General features: G+C 33.0%; 2 protein-coding genes and 1 pseudogene across 2 annotated transcripts; all 3 read right to left on the bottom strand.

Annotated features, from left to right (window-relative positions):
- Positions 1 to 2,569: 2,569 nt before the first annotated feature.
- Positions 2,570 to 6,666, bottom strand: LOC11444124 (uncharacterized; annotated as a pseudogene).
- Positions 6,667 to 7,593: 927 nt separating this feature from the next.
- LOC11445113 (acid sugar phosphatase) lies at positions 7,594 to 11,068 on the bottom strand. Its single transcript, XM_003608049.3, has 7 exons — positions 10,786 to 11,068; positions 10,633 to 10,702; positions 10,363 to 10,522; positions 9,712 to 9,793; positions 9,057 to 9,273; positions 8,775 to 8,839; positions 7,594 to 8,026 (listed from the first exon to the last, which is right to left on the bottom strand). Exons 1-7 carry the CDS (start codon positions 10,873 to 10,875, stop codon positions 7,772 to 7,774), a joined length of 939 nt encoding a protein of 312 aa, XP_003608097.1. The 5' UTR covers positions 10,876 to 11,068; the 3' UTR covers positions 7,594 to 7,771.
- A 9,379-nt stretch (positions 11,069 to 20,447) lies between these two features.
- LOC11446352 (uncharacterized) lies at positions 20,448 to 21,599 on the bottom strand. Its single transcript, XM_003608044.4, has 2 exons — positions 21,175 to 21,599; positions 20,448 to 21,010 (listed from the first exon to the last, which is right to left on the bottom strand). The coding sequence occupies exons 1-2, from the start codon at positions 21,375 to 21,377 to the stop codon at positions 20,731 to 20,733; spliced, it is 483 nt and encodes a 160-aa protein (XP_003608092.1). The 5' UTR covers positions 21,378 to 21,599; the 3' UTR covers positions 20,448 to 20,730.
- Between the last annotated feature and the right edge of the window lie 39 nt (positions 21,600 to 21,638).

Here is a 21,638-nt window from a genome sequence, read left to right as displayed (position 1 = left end):
TAGGTAAAATTTGACAGATTTACCCCTTATAAATACTTTTTGTGGTCCACATGTTAAAGTTTGTAGTATAACAAAGAAAATAATCATTACTTAAAAGTGAAAAAGTTTCAAAATAATGACAAGGGCAACTCAATAAAAGTATCATTCTCTTTCTTTCATCTTTACACTTTTCCTAATATGTGTGAAATGGCCAAATAGGTCACTTATTCAGGGACGGAGGGAGTAATATTCTTATCTATGACAATTTTACTAAAACTAACTTTCGTACTATGATAATCTTCTTAAGAACCAAGGTTCTTAATTGTGTGACAATCTAACTAAATTCGTCGATAAACATTTTTTAAAAATTAAATCTATCGATTGATGTATTACATACTTATATGGATGTATATTAGGCAAAATATCTCTTTTGGTTTGACAAAAATAATGGGTTAATCCTTTAAGTTTTTTAAGTTTTAAACATGTTCTTATTACCTATTTTAGGATTTATTAGAAATTTAAAAACTTAAAAAACTTAAAATAGGTGCATTAGATTAACAACTTAAATGACTTATTTGAAACTTAAAAAACTTTAAAGGACCTATTTGAAACTTAGAAAACTTAAAGAACTTTTTTTATTTTTTGTACAAATTTAAAAAACTTATTTGAAACTTAAAAAACTGAAAGAATTAATCTGGTATTTTTGTCAAACTTAAAGAACCAAAAGAAGTATTTTCCTATATATTATTATTTATTAAATGAAATATTCTTAACAAATATTATAATCAAACTTGTGTAACCCACTTGAGATGATATGGTACTGTTGACTTGAAACTTTGAAATGCGTTTCTCTAAAGATCGTGTTCGATTATTTCATATATCAATTTTGCTGGTTTATTTTAGATTTTTTAAAATAAATAAATAAATAAATCATCAAACACGTCTAACACATAAGCTTTCCACCTAGTGTTCTACTTAACTTGAACTACCTAAATTGACCTTATAATTAAATATGTGAATAGATAGTTTATATAGTTATTATAATACTTATCACCCACTGTTGTATGTAAAGCGTAGTACAACTACAACAATATCACATTATTCAACAAAAAAAAAAAAAAGGCAATATCAAGTCTCGCACTATACATGACCTATTAAGCCTGCGTACGCTAAACGGCACCTGAAAATAATGGTAGATGAATTTTACTTTTGAGTGATTTTGAAACTCGTGTAGATTCGCTAAAAAAAGTAAAATGCAAAACTTTAATGTATAACCAACCAGTTCTCCAAAGCCATTAGTTAAAGAATTAAAAATAGAAAGAAAAAAAAGAAGATAATTTTGTATAGAAAAAACGAGACAACTAAAGGAAAATAGAGAGAAGGAGCTTCTCCTGGAATTGATTTTAGGAAAATAGAGAGAATGAATGTGGGCATGGGCGGTTCCACCGTGTAGCGACCCCGGGCGGTCGCCCGGGCTCGGTCGATAATTTTTGCACATTAGACTCAACCCAAAAGCCCATTAACACATTTATAAAAAGAAAAATTTGGGCAATCTGAAAATTGTCACACGTAAATAGGTCTTGAAATTTTATTTGACACACTATTGACAGTTTCATCTCTCTTATTTTAACGGGTTAATTGTTCAAATTGACTCTTTAATATACTTTATGTTTGAAAAATGACCCAATAAAATACAAAATATATATTCTAACATTGTAACTTGAATTTCTTCTTATTTAATTTTGACCACCCTATAATATACGTGTAGTCTAAACATGTGACCTAAATGTTGAATTTTTTCACTATTTTTTTCTTACATGTTTAGCACGTTAAAATATAGCTTTACATAAAATTAAATTTCTTCGACCAGGGATAAATTAATTATGAATTTTTATTCCCTCATAATTATGAATTTCTTAAACAATTTATAATTAATTTGTATCTCGTTTAAAATTTACAAAATTTCATTGTGAATGTTTCTTATCATGTTCTAGTCATGCCTACAAAATTAGGGAACTAAATTTGACTTGTGAGTATACGCTTACGCGGAACAAAATTTCAATTTTGCACGTTTCAGTTGAAAAATCAAAATAAATTTAAACGATTTCGAAATGCTATGAAACTTTACAAATCCCTTTTATGTATTTTTATAGATGTCTTTGCAAATAATGAGCTCAAAATTTGATTTATAGATCGAGATTTCTGTTGTTTTGTTTTTTGAGCTTTTGACACTTTAAAAATTCATAATTAATTTGTCGTTTGTCGAAAATTTATAATTTTTTTGTTAAAGCCATATTTTAACGTTCTTAACTCGCCGCTGGAAAATCATGAAAAAATTCAATCTCTCAGTTGCTTTTTTGGACTTTGCGTATATTACAGGTTATAAATAATAAAAATCTCGAATTACATGGTCAGAATACATATTATTTAATTACAGGGTCAATTTTCAGACTTCACGTATATTACGTGGTTAATTTAAATTAATAACCCTATTTTAAATTGTCCTTTTGTTGATAAAATGATAAACTTCATTTATTTTGATTTTTTTTAGGTAAAATAAAAAAAAAATCGATTTATGACTGTTTATATATTATGTCACATGTGAATTTACGATTAATTTTTCGCCCAGGCTCCATAAATTTCCTGGCTCCGCCACTGAATGTGGGCAACACACATAGGAGGGATATGCATTATATTTCGTCACAAGTGATTGTACAGAAGATGGTTCCGCTACTTCTCCAAAACCATGGAGTCCAAGTTCAGCTGCATGAATCCCTCCGGTGGTCAAAATTGATTGGATTCCAGCAGCATTAGCATCCTTAATATCATGATGGAGAGAATCACCCACAGCAATACAGTCGGAAACATCTGCACCGGCCATGGCAATAGCTGACTTGTATATTATCTGACAAATCACAACAATACTGTCAAGAACATGGATGGACAAAAAAATGCAACAGAAGATATTACATCAAGATCCACACATGTTAATCATTATGATCGTATATAAATAAATAGGTTCCTCCTTCCTAACAGCATGTGAGTACAGTATGACACACAAGAGAAAACAATTATCAATATGGATTTACATCACATAGAAATGGTTTCATCACCTCATCAGGTTTGCCCATCCATTTTACTTCACCCCCAAGCTTTTCATATTTAGCTGCTAGCGTACCTGATAAGTTTGAAGTACACACACAATTTGGTATAAGGTGAAACTGGATAGGAGAAAAAACAGAACTCTCAAATAACAAACAAGTACAATTCTTAAACATGTAATGTTGATACTGATAGTCATGTCATATAAATGAAAACTTATGCTGCAATTTTGGACGAAAAAACATCTTATAACTACTATTTAAGTGCTATGTTTTTAGAAGATAAAGCAAATTCACCAGGCATCACAAGCATGCATGTCTCTTGCTTCAAACAGTTACATAATCTGGATTGGCTACCACCATAGGAATCCTTTTTGCAGCGCAAAGCTCCAATATTTGTTCAAGGTCTTCAAGTTTCATTGAACGTGCATTCCCATTGGCACCCCCCAAGGCTTCAGTCCCATGAGCCAAAACAAACTCAGCTTCTTCAACATTCTCCACAACTCGCAAGTCCAAGCCCTAGACAAAGTTATTTATATGCTGTAAGATTTCAAAGCTATTGATGCATATTATCTTTGGCAATCAACTTTACATTATGTAACATAATAACTTCCCTGTAATTTTTATATTTGACCATAATTTGACTTGAATTGAATAAAATATGAAAAGTACCACAACAGTCAGTTATCTATTGTTTGGTGCAAATCAAATTCTTCAATTCTTAGAATACCTTCAAAGTTCAATCAGGTAGAACTTAGTAGGAAGGAATTCCTCATAAGTAGAATAATTGGTTCCACTATAAATCCAATTGCTGCTTAATTTACCAAGAAAACTATTACTGCAAGAATCATGCCATTTTATATTGCACAAGAAAATAACATTTAGCCTTTAGGAAGACGCAACTGAATATGGTTTCATATCATAATTCAAGCTAAAATGCATAGCTGTTCCACGCACCTCAAGAGATATTGCTCCCCTACCACTCCAAGTGAAATGAATACAAGATCTTCCCAATGATGCAAACCAAGGATCATCCCTCCTGCTTGAAAAACAGATATTATCAATAGAGTGAAATCTATCTTAAGAAAACTCTCTTGCTAATGGCACGTGGCATAATTTTACATATCTATTAAAAAGTGTTAGTTGGTGGCCGAAACAAACAAGTGGGCATGTGTAAAGAAAGACTTCAACTGTAGTTAACTGCCGCCGCTTTGCAGAACGGTAGTTAACTACTGCTGGGGTTTTTGGGTAATTTTCTTGTGTCATTAGGACGTTTTTTATGTCAAAAAAAGCAATTTTCTTACACAAATAGCTGGAAAGGGTTTTCTTTTTGGCTTTTTTAATGACATAGCTGGAATGGACTTGGTCTTATCGTTACTCTTGATTCCGATGACAATTTTTTCTTAAAAAAATGACATATATATATATATATATATATATATATATATATTACTTTCTCATTCTCACAAAATTATCAAAGTAGATTATTTTACACAGTAAAAAAGAAGTTATAATTTACAAATAATAGAAATTGAATAACAATTTCTTTTAGAACTAACTCCATCAACATATAGTATTAGTTGATTCTCGTTATCATAGATGCAAATTGAGTAAGAAGATTCCTACCAAATACAATTTGGTGTGTCGCGGCGTTATTAATTTGGATTCGTTACTATGTTTAGGGGCTGCAAAAAGGAGGAAATTATTATTCATCTATTTGTGGAGTAAGCTTTCTTTGATAGCATTTGGATTGATGTTATGCGTTGGTTGGTTGGTTGGGAGTTCAAAGTGTGTTGCCTAATGACGTGGGTTTGCATGTGTTTCAATTTGTTGGCTCCCACTTGTTTTGTAAGAATATTCGTCACTACTTTCACGTTATTTGGATGACATGTGTTTGAGTCATTTGGAGTAAGCGTAATTCTCATATTTTCTCTGCCAAAACCTTATTAAAGTAGTAACTTTTAGATCGTGTTAAACTTTATTTATAGTGATGGCTTAAAGCTCAGAAGCCGTACTTATTTATCGACTTTAAGAAGTACGGCTTCTGAGCTTTAAGCCATATGAATTCCTTTTATTTTGTTTGTCTTAAACACTTGTAATCTTTTGTCTCCTATTAGGCACATCTTGTGCTTCATAGAAGTGTTTTAATATAATTATTTTGGTCTCTTAAAAAAGATGCAAAGTAAAAAACAATAATTTAAGAGTGACGTACGTAATATTAATTAGAGGGTATAATATAAAATTCAATTAATATTACATTAAAAAAATAAAAATAACAATTTTTTTTGTACCCTTAGAAAAAACAATTTTTTTTAAACAATTTTTTTGTTGTTGGAAATATGAAATTACTATGAGTCTGAGATATTCATATTTTACATAGCTCAAGGCTAAAATGATAAACTTTACCTACACTTACTATGAGTGGTTGCTTTTGTAGTTGCTTTTGTGTTTTGCTGTAGCTTGCCTTTGCTGCTGTCTTTGTACTAATTTTTTAGTTTGAGCGTTGCTATATAAGGCAACAGCGATTTCACGAATACTTCACGAGAGTCCTGTCTAAATATTTTCATGGGTTAAATATGTTTTAATCCCTATAAATATATCAACTTTTTGTTTTAGTTTCTCTAAAATTTTCCTTTAACTTTTAGTCCTATAAAATTTTCAATCTTTATTTTTGGTCCCTCGTTTAAAGTAAACTCATATGTAAAATTCATATTTTTTTTTAATTAAATTTTGCAGAAAAATATATAATATTATAAAGACCTCTCCCAAAAAAAAATTAGAATTTTTTACCAAAACATGAATTAAATATGAATTTTTATATTTTTGACGGTAAAAAATTCATATTTAATTCATGTTTTATTAAAAAATTCAAAAAAATTTTGGAAGTGATTTTTACAATATTCCATAAATTTCTGCACAATTTCATTAAAAAAATACAAAAATTTACTTAAAAATAGAGACCAAAAGTAGTGATTGAAAATTTTATAGGGACTAAAAGTTGAAGGAAAATTTTAGAGGAAGTAAAACGAAAAGTTGATATATTTATAGAGACAAAAAACATATTTAACCCTATTTTCATTTTGACCTAACCGTTTGCCTCTTCTACTTCAAATATTTCCTTGTAAGAAACAAGAAAAAGAAAAAGTTAAAACAACACCAAATCAAGCTCCAATTCAAAGCAGCATAAAATCTAATATTACATTTCACAATCCATTCTATTTCATTCCAAAAAGATATTGAAAATGATAAAAAAAAATCTGTCAAAATTGAAGAACTGGTTTGCATATTGTAGGCTTTGAAGTTTGATCTTTGAAGCAATGCAATTTAAGAGGAAGTAAAATCCATCTAATCCTTGAAACCAGTCAAATTCGAAAACACGGCGCTTTCCGACTTGACACAAACAAACGTGCAATTGATGAAATAGAGTTGTTGGATTGAAGGCTTTGCAATGAGAGAGATGAGGATGCCGGTCTTATGCATTTATCAGATACAAAAGAGCTGGAAAAAGATGGTTGTTTTCAGTGTTTTTCCCATTGCCACTCATTCGCGTTTTCCCACAGACATGATGCTTCGCGACATTTAGCATTTTCCTTTTAGTTTACCTTCCTTAGCGCACCTTGTGCGCAGGGGGAACTCACGTTTAGATTCGCTAAAACAAAACTACACTTAATTTAAAATAGATCATTTTCTTTTACTGAATTTCAAATAGAACATATTGAATGAGTAAATACTATTGGAGAGTGACAACGTGTATTGGATTAGTGGCGCAATGGAAGTGTATGTAAGGATTTCCTTATGTCACAATTTTAGTTTTATGTAACAAACCACAATTAATTTCACCACCAAAAAACCACAATTAATTTTTAAAAAAAGTTGGGGGAAGGAGAAATATTTTAATAATGAAAGTGCTGTTAATGGTCATTTTACGATTACTCTGGGTGAAATTTGAATCAAGTATATTAAAGTTACAAAGCTAGCTCTCACCATTGAGCTAAGTGTCACAAACAAAAATTAAATGAACGAGTAACAAATTAACAACGAAAATAACAAGGTGACAGCTACATTATTCATCAACAATAAAATAGTAGAGTTATCCATATTGAGTTGACATCAATCAAAATCATTCATCTGCCTAAAAAAAAACTCGAACGCACACAACTGCAGGAGATTTGCTAAAAATAATTATGGATGGTTGCCACCAAAAAAATTGTTGGAAACAGCATGTAAGAAAATAGTAAAGAGGCATGGTCCACTAAGAAATGCAGAGATAGAAGAGAGACCGAAATGAGCTGTGCAGGAAGAAGAGAAAAAACGAGACAGATCTAAAGGAAAATAGAGAGAATGAGTTTCTCATGGAATTGATTTTAGAAGATTGAATTGATTTTAGAAAAGAGAACCAAACATGCTGTAAAATGAGAAACCATGTTGACGGGTGGGAGACGTGCGTCTGTTGCTTAGGAAACGCCAAACCAAACAAGCACTTAAACTTTGAGACTTATCACAAAGTTTGCAATGAAGTTCAAAATTATAGAGTTCTGCAATTTCACTGTATTCTTCTCTTTCTTATCTTATTAGTTTCCAAATATCTTTGCATGGGCATAGTTTCCTGTTTGTACAAATGGACAGCAAATCATACAAATACTCGAACAAAAAAAGTTATTGTAGTGGTTTGGGTTCCTTGTGATATTGTTCTACCACGTGAATGCAGGCAACACATAGGATGGGTATGCATTATATTTTGTCACAAGTGATTCTACAGAAGATGAATCTGCTTCTTCTCCAAAACCATGGAGTCCAAGTTCAGTTGCATGAATCCCTCCAGTGATAAAAATTGATTGGATTCCAGCAGCATTAGCACCCTTAATATCATGATGGAGAGAATCACCCACAGCAATACAGTCGGAAACATCTGTACCGGCCATGGCCATAGCTGACTTGTATATTATCTGACAAATCACAACAGTATTGTCAAGAACATGGATGGATAAAAAAAAATGCAACGGAAGATATTATATCAAGATCCTCGAAGATGTTAATCATTATGATCGTATAATATATAAATAAATAGGTTGCTACTTCCTAACAGTATGTATCTACTTTAAGAATATATGAGCTGGATCATTGCAAGCCATGGACAAAGAATTATGTAGAATTTGTTTTAGATTGGGAAGACGCACAGGCAAGGCAGTGAGACTAATCCTCGAGTCAAGGGTGGTAGTTAGGTAAAGTCATCACTCTGGAGTCGCAACTCTAGAATTCATTTATTTGTGAATATGAAGAAAATCGTTTTAGATAATTTAAACCAATAAATGAGAATTACTTACTATTTGCAACTTACAACTTAGTTTAGCTTGGTAATTCAAAAAATGAATTTACTTTTGTATGCTCATACTGCAAAGTGCAAACACATTGTTCACAATTGTAATTGCAGGAAGCAGCTAACTTAGAAATCCTTGAAGGATTGAACATGATGTTTAATCTTGTAGAAAGGTAACACTTGCCTTGTGTGCCAAATGAGCAAGCCAACTAGGGAAGAAATTCACGAGCTAAGATTGTTGAATATGCATTCCTACTTGTATATTGTACGCATGTAATCTTAGCAGCCTAGGTACTAATAGAATAGAGTACAGTATGACACACAAGACAAAACAATTATCAAAATGGATTTATATCGCATAGAAATGGTTTCATCACCTCATCAGGTTTGCCCATCCATTTCACTTCACCCCCAAGCTTTTCATATTTAGCTGCTAGCGTACCTAATAAGTTTGAAGTACACACACAATTTGGTATAAGGTGAAACTGGATAGGAGAAAAAAACAGAACTCGAATAACAACCAAGTACAATTCTTAGACATGTAATGTGATACTGATAGCCATGTCATATAAATGAAACTTATGCTGCAACTTTGGACCAAAAAACAGCTTATAACTACTATTTAGGTGTTATGTTTTTAGAAGATAAATCAAATTCACCAGGCATCACACGCAGGTCTCTTGCTTCAACAGTTACATAATCTGGATTCGCTACCACCATAGGAATCCTTTTTGCAGCGCAAAGCTCCAATATTTGTTCAAGGTCTTCAAGTTTCATTGAACGTGCATTCCCATTGGCACCCCCCAAGGCTTCAGTCCCATGAGCCAAAACAAACTCAGCTTCTTCAACATTCTCCACAACTCGCAAGTCCAAGCCCTAGACAAAGTTATTTATATGCTGTAAGATTTCAAAGCTATTGATGCATATTATCTTTGGCAATCAACTTTAAATTATGTAACATAATAACTTCCCTGTAATTTTTATATTTGACCATAATTTGACTTGAATTGAATAAAATATGAAAAGTACCACGACAGTCAGTTATCTATTGTTTGGTGCAAATCAAATTCTTCAATTCTTAGAATACCTTCAAAGTTCAATCAGGTAGAACTTAGTAGGAAGGAATTCCTCATAAGTAGAATAACTGGTTCCACTATAAATCCAATTGCTGCTTAATTTACCAAGAAAACTATTACTGCAAGAATCATGCCATTTTATATTGCACAAGAAAATAACATTTAGCCTTTAGGAAGACGCAACTGAATATGGTTTCATATCATAATTCAAGCTAAAATGCATAGCTGTTCCACGCACCTCAAGAGATATTGCTCCCCTACCACTCCAAGTGAAATGAATACAAGATCTTCCCAATGATGCAAACCAAGGATCATCCCTCCTGCTTGAAAAACAGATATTATCAATAGAGTGAAATCTATCTTAAGAAAACTCTCTTGCTAATGGCACGTGGCATAATCTTACATATCTATTTCTTGCTACTTTCCCCGATACCCGTAGAATTTGTTGTACGGGATCTCAACTAGAAAATACACACAGATGCAACAGGTGATCGAATACACGACAAGGGACATATGCTATTATACATGTAAACATCGTCTAATGAGTGGAGAGACACTATAGCCCTATATGGGTTAAACAACTTAATTAAACGCTTATCAATGCAAGTCTTTACATATAAGCTATTTTTATAACAAAAGATAAAAGTGAAGTCTATAAGCTGTTTTCATAAGCCATCATGGAGAGCTTATGGAAGTAAGCCGAAAACAACTTATGGGCATGTCATAAAGCTGCTTCCATAAACTCTATCAAACATTCTCACAAATGTTTATGTCAGTGGATAAACTCAAATAAGCGATTCCAAACAGATCCTAAAACGCAACAGAAAAATGCAGAGTGTTATGGTAATTAAACATAGATAAAAAACAGAAATTATGTTGGCATAACAACCTTTGTAAGTACTGATGAGTGAGTTCTCCACTAGTAATTGCTCCTAGAAAAAGAGAAGCATCAAAACCAAGACTTTTAACTTTTTCAAGAGTGACAGATGAACGTCTTGAGGAATTGCTTATGATCACCATCTTCCCACCAGTCTTTGCAATATTTTCTACTAACAAAATTAAAACAAAAAAGAAAATTTAGGATCATGTATACTTATGTGGTTGGACAATAGAAACCAACCATAAAGATAAGACATAATAAGATAGGATGAAAACATACATGTTGAAATAGCACCAGGATAAGGTTGTTTTCCATCGTGGAGAACACCGAACTGATCCAACAACCAAACCTGCCAATGCAAAAAGTAACAACATTTAACTAACAAATGATAGATAGAATAGTGAAATGAATTCGTTGAGAATAGAGGAATGCCTTGAAACGACGGGTTTCGGCGAGTTGTCGGAGACCAGTGAAGGTCTGAAACTGAAGTGGGTGTAGTGAAGAAGAACATTTGGGAATCATTTTATTCCACCTGATGAATGTGACGGTACAATTTTGGGTGAATTGCTTGCAGAAGCTTAGATTGTTAGAAAATCAAATGGCTGTGTGGCGTGGTTGTTGATATTCACTCATCAAGGTCCATGTTTAGTTCAGAGTCAAGATTCATTCCCTAACTTCAGATTATTTCATTTTTGACATGTTTCGGATGTTTTCGGTTGCAAATAATTTTACCCACTAACTACAGCATTTCGTCAAGAGAGTTAACAACAACTAATTTTGATAACGAAGATAAAATATGAGGATTTTAAAAATGCAAAATGCAAGAACTAAAAACATATTTAACCCTTTATTTTTTAAACAGAGATGCTTTATCATTTATTTATGAGTCTTGTAACGACGAGTCGACGGGTGGTCTTAAGGCATTAAGGATTAAAAAATGAAAACATCTAAATGATAAAGCTCTTAATATTATTTTAGCAACATACATTTTAACACACACTTCTCGACATATTCTCTTTGATTGATAAAATTCACATGTGATCCACTAAATTTATATATGACCCACATGATTTTGTACGACCCATGTGAATTTTAATCAATCAAATAAAATATGTTAAAATGTGTGTTGCTAGCATTTCTCATGCTTCAATTGTAAAGTAGCTTTTAACATTGAAAAAAGTTAGGTCAAAATTCAAATGGTACCTAAATAGCTTGTTAATTTTTATTTTTTTTGTTATTTACATTTCATGTAAGTACAAATTATTTTGATTTTTTGATAACATATTGATTAAGTTTAGGATTAAATTTGAATTTAGTATCTAAAACACAGACCCTTTTTAAGTTAAGTTCATAAGATTTTTAAGTTAAGCTTATTCACACATTTGGATTCAGAATTTGATAATACTTTATTTCGACAACTAAAGTATTATTATATTTATCATTCTATTTCTTGTTTTGAATTTCAGCAATCTTCACTCAAACCCAATATAATGGATATTGTTGCTTCAGTTGGTTCAAAATTAGTTGAGTTAGTTGTTGATCCTAGTCCGAGACAAGCAAGATATGTGCTTCTTTACAAATGACATTTCATGAATCTATCTAAAGATTTAAAAGATCTAGAAGCTGCAAGAGAAAGAGTCAAGCATTTCATTGAAGAAGTAAAGTCAAATGGCGAAGAAATTGAAAATGACGTCGAAATTGGCTGGAAGAAGTGAATAAGTCATTAACGAAGTTTACATGTTGCACAACGATCTAAACCATTCCAAAATTGGTGCTATCGTTGGGACCTCCCTAACTTAATTTACCACCGTCATCAATTAAGTTGAATAGCCGCCAATTTTTTTTTTAGATGTTACCGAAAAATTGTAATGTGGAAAATTCGACCTCTAGGTCGGTTACCATCCTTGTCGTCAAGAGGATGTTGTATCATCTTCCTTATCTGACGATGTATTGTTGGCATCAAGGCTCTAAATCACCCTAGTTCACACATCATCGGGGTTTATGGGTTGAGTGGTGTTGGCAAGAGCTCTTTATTTGGTGATTTTGGTCATAACTTCCAATATTGGATCATTGAAGAGGTGATTGCTTATATATTTTATTAACTAGTGTTTAATTTATTTTAATTAGAAATAATTTAGTTCTCTTAATTATTTCTAATTAACATAACTAAATTATTTCTAATTATCTCTAAAAACACTAACGAATTTTAAGTTAAGTTCATAAGATTTTTAAGTTAACCTGATTCACTCATTTGGATTCAGAATTTGATCAATACTTTATTTCGACAACCAAAGTGCTATCATATTTATCGTTTTATTTTTTGTTTTGAATTTTGTAACAGTCCGATTTTTAGCTAGATTTATTTTAATTACTTTTATTATATGTTTTATGTGTTTGTGTGTGATTATTCTTCATTTGGTGCATTTTCATGGGTTTTCGTGTTAAAAGGGTATTTTAGTCATTTTGGACTTAGGGGTATTTTGGTCATTTTGTGAGAACGGGTAAAATTATAATTTTGGTGGGAATTACTTTTAGTGAGTAGTGAGAATAGTTATTTTACTAAGTTACTAGAGTAAAACTAAGATTTTACCGTTTAGTGACCATTGGTGACATTTTACCGTTACTTGACCGTTATTAGTTAATTACCGGTTAGAGTATAGAAACATTTGAGATGTGAATAGAAATGGGTTAAGTCCATTAAGTGGAGGGTTAGGCCCAATAAGGAGACTTAGTATAAAAACCTACTCTTATGAGAATTTACTCACACTTTCCTTCATAAGATATTCTTGATAGTGAATAGAGAGAGAGAAAGTGGGAGCAAGAGGAGAAAAAGGTAGAGAGAAGAGGACTTGAAGAATCAAGGGTTGGGAGAAGAGCTAGGAGAAAAATTGAAGCCTAAGCTAGAGAGATTAACCTAACTAAGGTAAGGGGGTTAGAATTCATCATTATCACTTATTGCAATTTTCAATTATTTGTATGAAAAGTGCTTAATTGGGTGAACTGATTAATTGTTCATAAATGATGAAATTCGTACTCTAATTATGATGACATGTTTAGATGTATGAAGTAATGAATAATTGAATTGTGTTAGTTGAATTACATGTTCAAAGTGTATGAAAATGGGTATGTGTTGAAAATATGCTCAATTGGTGAATTATGCATTGTTGTTGATGAATTGTGATAAGTTTCATGATCAATTGATGTTGTTGTTGCTATGTCATGTTGTTGATGATAATTCATGGCTTGAGTTTGCATGATTCATGATTTGTTGTTGAGAAATGGATTGTTGTTGGTGGTTTTGTGAAATTGGTGAATTACGACATGTTGTTGTTGAAACATGATGGAATGCTTGATCATAAGTTGTGATTGTGGTTAATTGTTGATGATAATCTCATTGCATGACTTGGGTATGAATTATGTTGAGATGTTGTTGTTGAATTGTGTTGAATTGGAAGAAATGAATTGTTATTGTTGTTGAAGATTTGTTGTTTTGAGAAAAATCATTTTAAAACAATTCCATAACTTATTCAAAATGCCACGAAACGAGCGAGTTCGACGTGTTAGAGTCTCGGGTTATGCCTCGGATCACTTTTGATGATTAGGGGTTTTACACATTCAATTTTGGAGCGAAATTGGCGAAAACCCGCGGCCGAAACACTCGAAAACGTGCGTTATGGAGCGCTGCGCCTGAGCAAGGGTGCTAGGCGCCCACATGTCAGTGAGCTAGCACTAGGCGCTGCACCCCTAGCGCCAGGCGCCCAGGACAGGACAACGGGAACGTTGTTCCGTGTCCGGGTGCTTGGGGGTGGTCGTGCAGGGGTCCTAGGCGATCGTTTTGAAGTGTTCTTTTGCTGTTTTCACTTACTTTTCTACTGGAACACATTTGGCTTTGTCGAAACTTCAATTTTCCAAATGGTTTGAAACTTGAGATTGTGTCATTTCGATTTTTCGGAAATTGTCGAAACTTGGAATTTTGTGAACAAAAAGGATTGCAAGCTTAGTCTACAGTTCATATAGACTTAGACAAGGCTTGTAAGGTTAGTAAAATGTCTTAATCATGTCAAACTTGATTTTCGGGTGGGATTGTGGAAAATGTGAACTTGGGTTTTCTTATACGAACTTAAACTATTCTTTGAACTAATGTCTAATAGTTTGTAAGTGGCTTAAGTCCTTGATTACATGATTGATTAAGATCATTTGGTAAGTTTTCAAACTTCATATTATTGCCTTACTTTGAGAAATTATCGATGTTGGCCGTTTGCCACATGATATTGATAATTGTCGGAAATGATTCCTTTTAGCGAATTGTCTTGTAATCTTTCGTGACTAGCCTATATGACTAAGTGGAGATATGTGATTGAATGGTTACATGTTGGATATGATGTTTATCATGAGATGTTGTTTTCCCTCTTACTTGGAATATGAGAATGCTTGAAATGGTGAAACTATATGTGATAGTTGATTTTGAATGACATTGTTGATTAGTGATAATCATGTTGATGTATGATGAATCGTAGATGTTGAATATGATATTTATCATGAGATGTTGTTTTCCCTCTTACTTGGAATGTAACTGGAATTGGTGAAACTATATGTGATAGTTGATGTTGAATAACATTGTTGATTATTGATGATCATGTTGATGTGGTGATGATGAATGCTATGATTTAATTGTGTATGGACATGTTTTCTTGATAAAGCAAATGATGTGGAGATGAACAATATAATTGGGTGTTGTCCTATATATTGTGGTGAAAATTGTGATTGTTGTCGCATTATCGAGTCTTGTTACATGTCCATGCATCATAGTCGTGTTGAGATTGTAGTTGTAAAAGGGTTTGATTGTGTATGAATAACTGTGAATTGTGTATGAATAACTGTGAATTGATATTTGTTCATGACACATGTGATTGGTGATTGTTCATGAAATATGATTGAGGATTGTTCATGATATATGTGATTGGCGATTGTGTATGAATAACTGTGAATTGATATTTGTTCATGACAGATGTGATTGGTGATTATTGATGTGAGATATTGGGGTTTTTGATGTAAGTATATGTATGAGAATATTATTATTGATCAAGTGCATGATGTTTAAATTGAAATATCCATGTTAACTGTTATTTGGATTATGATGATGTAATACTTACCTCCAGTGGATCTATGATGGACCGCCTACCTGTCTGTATGGATGGGTAGACGTTGTGCATGATTAGTTGCTTGGTGAGTTCTTGTGCTTGGTGGATATCGGGGGCTTTCTCCAATATCAGTGTTTAGTGTTAGTCGGCTCTGATCTAGGCTTCGTTGTGTCGGTCTAGATTATCTTTTACTTTGGATGTTGTAATGATTGGAGACTTATCTGTATGTTGGGATTTTTGAGATTCATCTATGTTGATGTAATAATTGATTCATGACATGTATATTTGGATTACTCTGGTTTATATTCCGCTGCGACTGTTGAAGTTTATATACATGTTTATGGTTTTGAATTTTTGTATGATGGCGTAGCCTCTATTTCTTGAATAAATGTATTATTCGCATGTTTAATTGCTTTAATAGAAATAGGGCGTTACAAATTTCAGCAAGCTTCACTCAAACCCAGTATAATGGATATTGTTGCTTCAGTTGGTTCAAAATTAGTTGAGTTGGTTGTTGATCCTAGTCTGAGACAAGCAAGATATATGCTTATTTACAAATGAAATTTCATGAAGTTATCTAAAGATTTAAAAGATCTAGAGGCTGCAAGAGAAAGAGTCAAGCATTCCATTGAAGAAGCAAATTCAAATGGCGAAAAAGTGAATAAGTCATTAACGAAGTTAACATGTTGCACAACGATCCAAACCATTCAAAAGTTGGGTGCTATCGTTGGGACGTCCCTAACTTGATTTACCATTGTCATTGATTAAGTTGAAGAGCCGCCAAAATTTCTTCAAATGTTACCGAAAAACTGCAATGTGGGAAAATCGACCTCTGGATTAGTTACCATCCCTTTCGTCAAGAGGATGTTGTATCATTTTCCTCATATGACTATGTATTGTTGGCATCTCTAAAACACCCTGGTTCACACATCATCGCGGTTTATGGGTTGAGTGGTGTTGGCAAGAGCTTTTTTTTTTTTGTTTTTTTGAGGGAGTTGGCAAGAGCTCTTTATTTGGTGGTTTTGGCCAAAACTTCCAATAGAACTATTCTATGAGATCAACATATTGATTATCAACGAACTCGATATAACTCCAATCAATCTCTTCCTTGTATATTTCTCTTGCTCCATTTTGAAGACATGCTGCACAATAAAATAATGAAATAATTGAATTTATAGAAATTGTAATATTCAACGAACATGGAGATAGTGAAAGAATCAAACCTGGTTGAAATGTTGCTGTAACTTCTCATTTGTCAAATTGATACAAAATTGCTCAAAGCTGAACAGGACCGATTACATAAGAGAGTTTGAAAAGTTAGTAATTGTTAGAACAAAAACTCAGGTTCAAAAGTAAGCAGATACGAAAAACGTAAACAAAGAAGACACGAGATTTGATCACACGAAGTTCGACAAATTGTGCCTAAGTCTCCGAATGCAGATTGGCTGCGGTACCTTTTTATTATTCAAGCTTAGGTTACAAATTACAACTTATGTTTAAATTCACTTGTGGACAATCAATTAGAAAGAAATATGTTGATAAATGAGTGTTGTTAACGAGTGCTCCGGAACACTTTTAAATATCCAAAATTTAGTAATTATTCTTTTATAAAGTCAGTTATTACAATTTCCAATGCAATCAATACACAACTTTTTATTAAAAACTTACTATTTTAAGTGTTTAAAGAGTACCTCGAAAGTACTCGTTAACATTTTCCAAATATAATTAATATAGAAAAGAGTAAAATGATTTTATAAAAAAGAAATAAATTTACCCTTAACAACTCAATTTTTTTCAAAACTCCAAAATTAATAACTCTTAACTACTTTTTATCAAACTCTTTTTCAAAACAAATTTACCCTTAACAACTCAATTTTTTTCAAATTCAAATCTACATACTGTTCGCCTCCATTTTATAGAGGGCCTTGATGTTAATAATTTAAGGAAAGCATGAAAATACTTTCTATTTACTGATCTCTCGAAAGCAAGAGAATACTTGCAGCTAAAAAGGATAGAGGTCTCTTCAAAATATTGATAAAACCACATTGAAAGAACAAAATATACCTGGAGAGGCAAACATGTCAAATCAATATCAATACAGATCAAACACGCTTTAACGAGACTAGCTACTATAAACTATAGTTCACCAAAAATCACATGCTATAACAATTATAGTTGATTAAACTTATAAGATGAATGAAGCATTTCTCATAAAGATCCTTTAGAATTTGATTAAAAATCCGGAAGATCTTTGGTGTAGAGTTCTTCGCAGCAAATATGGATGTACTAATGACCTTATTACTAGCATTAGCGCGCAACTTTGGAAAGTCTTGGTAAATATTTGGAATGATTTTAAAGGTCACGTGGTGTGGAATATTGGGGATGGTCGTATTACTAACTTTTGGCTAGATAAGTGGGTTCTTAACAATGGATCACTTATGTCTATAGGTAACCAGGCCTACATGGATACAACTCTATCGGTTAGGGATGTTCTTAGTCCTTCTGGAGATTGGAACATTGATTTCCTCATAAATAACTTGCCAGCTGACACCGTTAATCAAATTATTACGCTTCCGATCCCTAATGATGATGATGGTCCAGACACTATTGGGTGGGGTGGAACCAATACCCACCATTTCACAGTTCAAAGTGCTTATTCTTTGCAACATCAGGATTGCTCGACTTTGGAGGGTGACTGGAAAAGTATTTGGAAGTGGCATGGCCCACATCGCATCCAAACCTTTATTTGGTTGGCTACGCACGAGCGCATTCTTACAAATTTCCGAAGGAGTAAATGGGTGGTGGAATCTCTCCTACTTGCCTGTGTTGTGGAAATGAAGATGAAACTGTTCTTCATGTGCTTCGCGATTGCATCTACGCTACCCATGTATGGCTTTACATCGTTCCATATGATTTTATAACTAATTTCTTTTCTTTCGATTGCAAGGATTGGTTCTTCAATAACCTCAACAAGAAAGACATTGAGACGAACACTTTAAGTTGGAAGACAACTTTCATGACGACATGTTGGTACTTGTGGAAGTGGAGGAATAAAACTATTTTTGAAGCTCATTTTATTACGCCGAACAACCCAATTTCTTTAATTTGGAGATTTGTCCAAAATATTGAAGATAGTAACCTGGAGCATGTTCATATTGGTCGAAAGTTGAAGGAAATTATCTATATAGGTTGGAAGCGGCCTCGAGAAGGTTGGATCAAGCTTAATAGTGATGGTGCTTGCAAGGATATGGGGGTTATTGCTGGATGTGGCGGCCTTTTTCGTGATTCAAACGGTAGATGGATCAAAGGCTATACTAAGAAGATTGGAGCTTGTGATGCCTTACATGCTGAGATGTGGGGGCTATATTTGAGTTTGGACATGGCTTGGAGGGAACATTACTCTCATCTTATAGTGGAAAGTGATTCAAAGATTTTGATCGACATGATTTCTGATAATTTCAAGTTCAATGGGAATATTCTTGTTTTAGTTTACCGGATCCGAAAGCTGCTGAAGATGATTTGGAATGTTCAACTCAACCATACTTAGCGTGAAGGAAATAGGAGTGCTGATTGGCTCGCTAATTTAAGCATTTTTACATATCATTTTAATTTTTTAGTGTTGGAGTCTCCTCCTTGTGAGGTCAAAAGAATCCTTTTTGATGATTTATCCGGGGCTTACATGCCTAGGAATGTTCGATTAGCTTCTTAATTTTGTTTTCTTTTGGGCTTTGCCCTCTCTTGTACAAAAAAAAAATAAAAAAATTTTACTTCCAGATTGTGTCGGTGCTTTATTCTCAACATTAAACCTAAATAAAACTTTTTACTCTAATTTAATCTCCAAGGTGAGTAAAAACTGTAAATTTAATCCTGGAAATATAAGAGCATTCATCAATTTAATGTCTTCAAAATCTTAAATAGAAAAAACTAAAGTGATAGATTTTATATATTTATATACTTTTTTTTAAGGAAGGAATATATTTATATACTTATTGTTACAAATATATAACAATAAATATATTTATATACTCAAAAAGAAACCTGAGGAAACAGCAGCTCAAGGATCTCCTTCACGATTCATCAAGAGCACAGCTCAAGGATCTCCTCCATGGCTCACCAGGAGCCTGAGTGTTTAGACTTTAGCCTTTGATTTTAGGCAATAATATGGTTCTCTTTCTTCTATGGTTATGGTTTGGTCATTGGTTCTGTTTTCATTTTTTTTTTTTTTAAGGTGTTCTGTTTTCATTTGTTATTTAGATTGTTAGAGCATAAATATCGGCCTTTTTTTTAGTGTCTTGGTAGATTTTGCAGATAGTTATGACATCGTGTCATATATTTCACATAGTCCAACAAGTTGGGTGATACTGCATTGCCACCCTCTTTTTCCTATTTTTTTTTACGTAAAAAATAATATAAAATTAGAATATAATTTTAAATTATAAATTTGAGGTGTATTGTGTGATTAGGTGGGATCCAATTTAGAATTTGGGATGAGTGATATGAATATTTAGAAAATGTGGTTTAGTGGTTTAAATAATTGAAAAATGTAAAATAATATAATGTATTCAGTGAGACCCATATAAATGTAGGGTCATATTAACTAGTGCCCCGGAGCACTAATTAAAAAAGTAAAAAATAGAAATTTTTACTTGAAAAAAACAAACTTTTGACTTTTAAAAAGTTAAACATACCACTTTTTAACAATTTCCAATGCAAAATTTATACTATATTAGTATTCTTAACAATTGTTTCGGGGGCACCAGTTAACAATACCCATATGTATTAGGTTTTTATATTTGAAGTACCCACGATGTAAAGTTGTAGAGCTAAATTTGGTTAATTGCATTATTTTGCCAAGTCGATAATTTTTTGAACAAATCCTTATTAGTGAAACTCATCTAGTACATTTTTTGGAGTAAAATTAGAAGGACATCATGCTCATAGAATACAAGTCGAAAAGGGTGAAAATGAGTGATGTGTATTTCTGAAACTCAAAGAACATCAATGAAGGGTAATAGTTTGAAGATGCTCTAATATTCTTGACAATTAGATGGGCAAATCAGAATGGTGAATTCAAAATGAAATCATCTACCGCTGACCATAAATGCCCAATCACTCAACAGAAAAATGTAAGAGAAACAGTCATATCAAATGGAACAAAATAGTGATACAACAACATTGTACTCAAGCACTCAACCATTTATTTGCAGGTAACATTGGAAGTGTTAAAAATTGGAAACTATTCAGATGCAGGAGGTGCTGCAACTACAGGAGGAGGAGGAGGTGGCTCTTTATTAATGTTAACAGCCTTCCCTTGCTCTCTTAGTCTAGCAACTTCTGCTTTCATAGCTTCTTTTCTCTTCTTGCTAGCCAATACTTTTGCCTGAGCAGCACTGAGATTAGGATCTTTTTTCTCCTTTGGTGGAGGAGGTGGAGGTCTTCTAGCGGCTGCTCTTGCACTTTGCTCATCACTCCAACTCAGCCCCAACACTACTGCACCACTAAATCCCATCAATGCCCTGCGTGCAAGATTAATTACAACACCCACTAGTGCATCATCAACCATGCTACTATACGATGATACTGATAGACAATATAAAGGAGCTATAAAAGATATTTTCTTTTAGAGCTCACCAACAATTGTATGTAACTAATGCAGCTGTTTAGAGTAGAGAGGAAATACCTCCGATGCAGACTGTGATCATCACTGGTAGGAGGAACTTGATCATGATTAGAGACCTGTTTTTGACTTTGGTTGCCAATGCAGTTCACTCTTGGAGTGGTAAAGAATACATTTTTCGAAGAATATAGAGAGGAGCTATTCCAGGGTCTCACAGAGAGAGCTGTTGCGGCTGTGGTAGGAGTCGGTGTGAGCAAATGAACCATGATTTGACTGGTTTCAGCTTTGTGCTTTTGAGAAGTCTAAGAAACAAGAAGGCTATATGTTTATTGGTTAAAAATAAATAAAATCTGAGTTTTGGTGGTTATCTTGTGACTTGAGTCACCAGATAGAAAAAGAGTAAAATACTCAGTTCATAGCGCGGACTAGAACATGAGGTGGATATTGATTGGGTATGAAATGTGGACGTTCATTGGCTGGTTCCAGATAAGGATCCATCACTTTGTTTAATGTGGACCCTCCTTCCC

The sequence above is a fragment of the Medicago truncatula genome, chromosome 4, assembly GCF_003473485.1.
Source record: "Medicago truncatula cultivar Jemalong A17 chromosome 4, MtrunA17r5.0-ANR, whole genome shotgun sequence".
NCBI classification, from domain to species: Eukaryota; Viridiplantae; Streptophyta; class Magnoliopsida; order Fabales; family Fabaceae; genus Medicago; species Medicago truncatula.
This window is presented reverse-complemented; position numbering and strand designations above follow the sequence as displayed.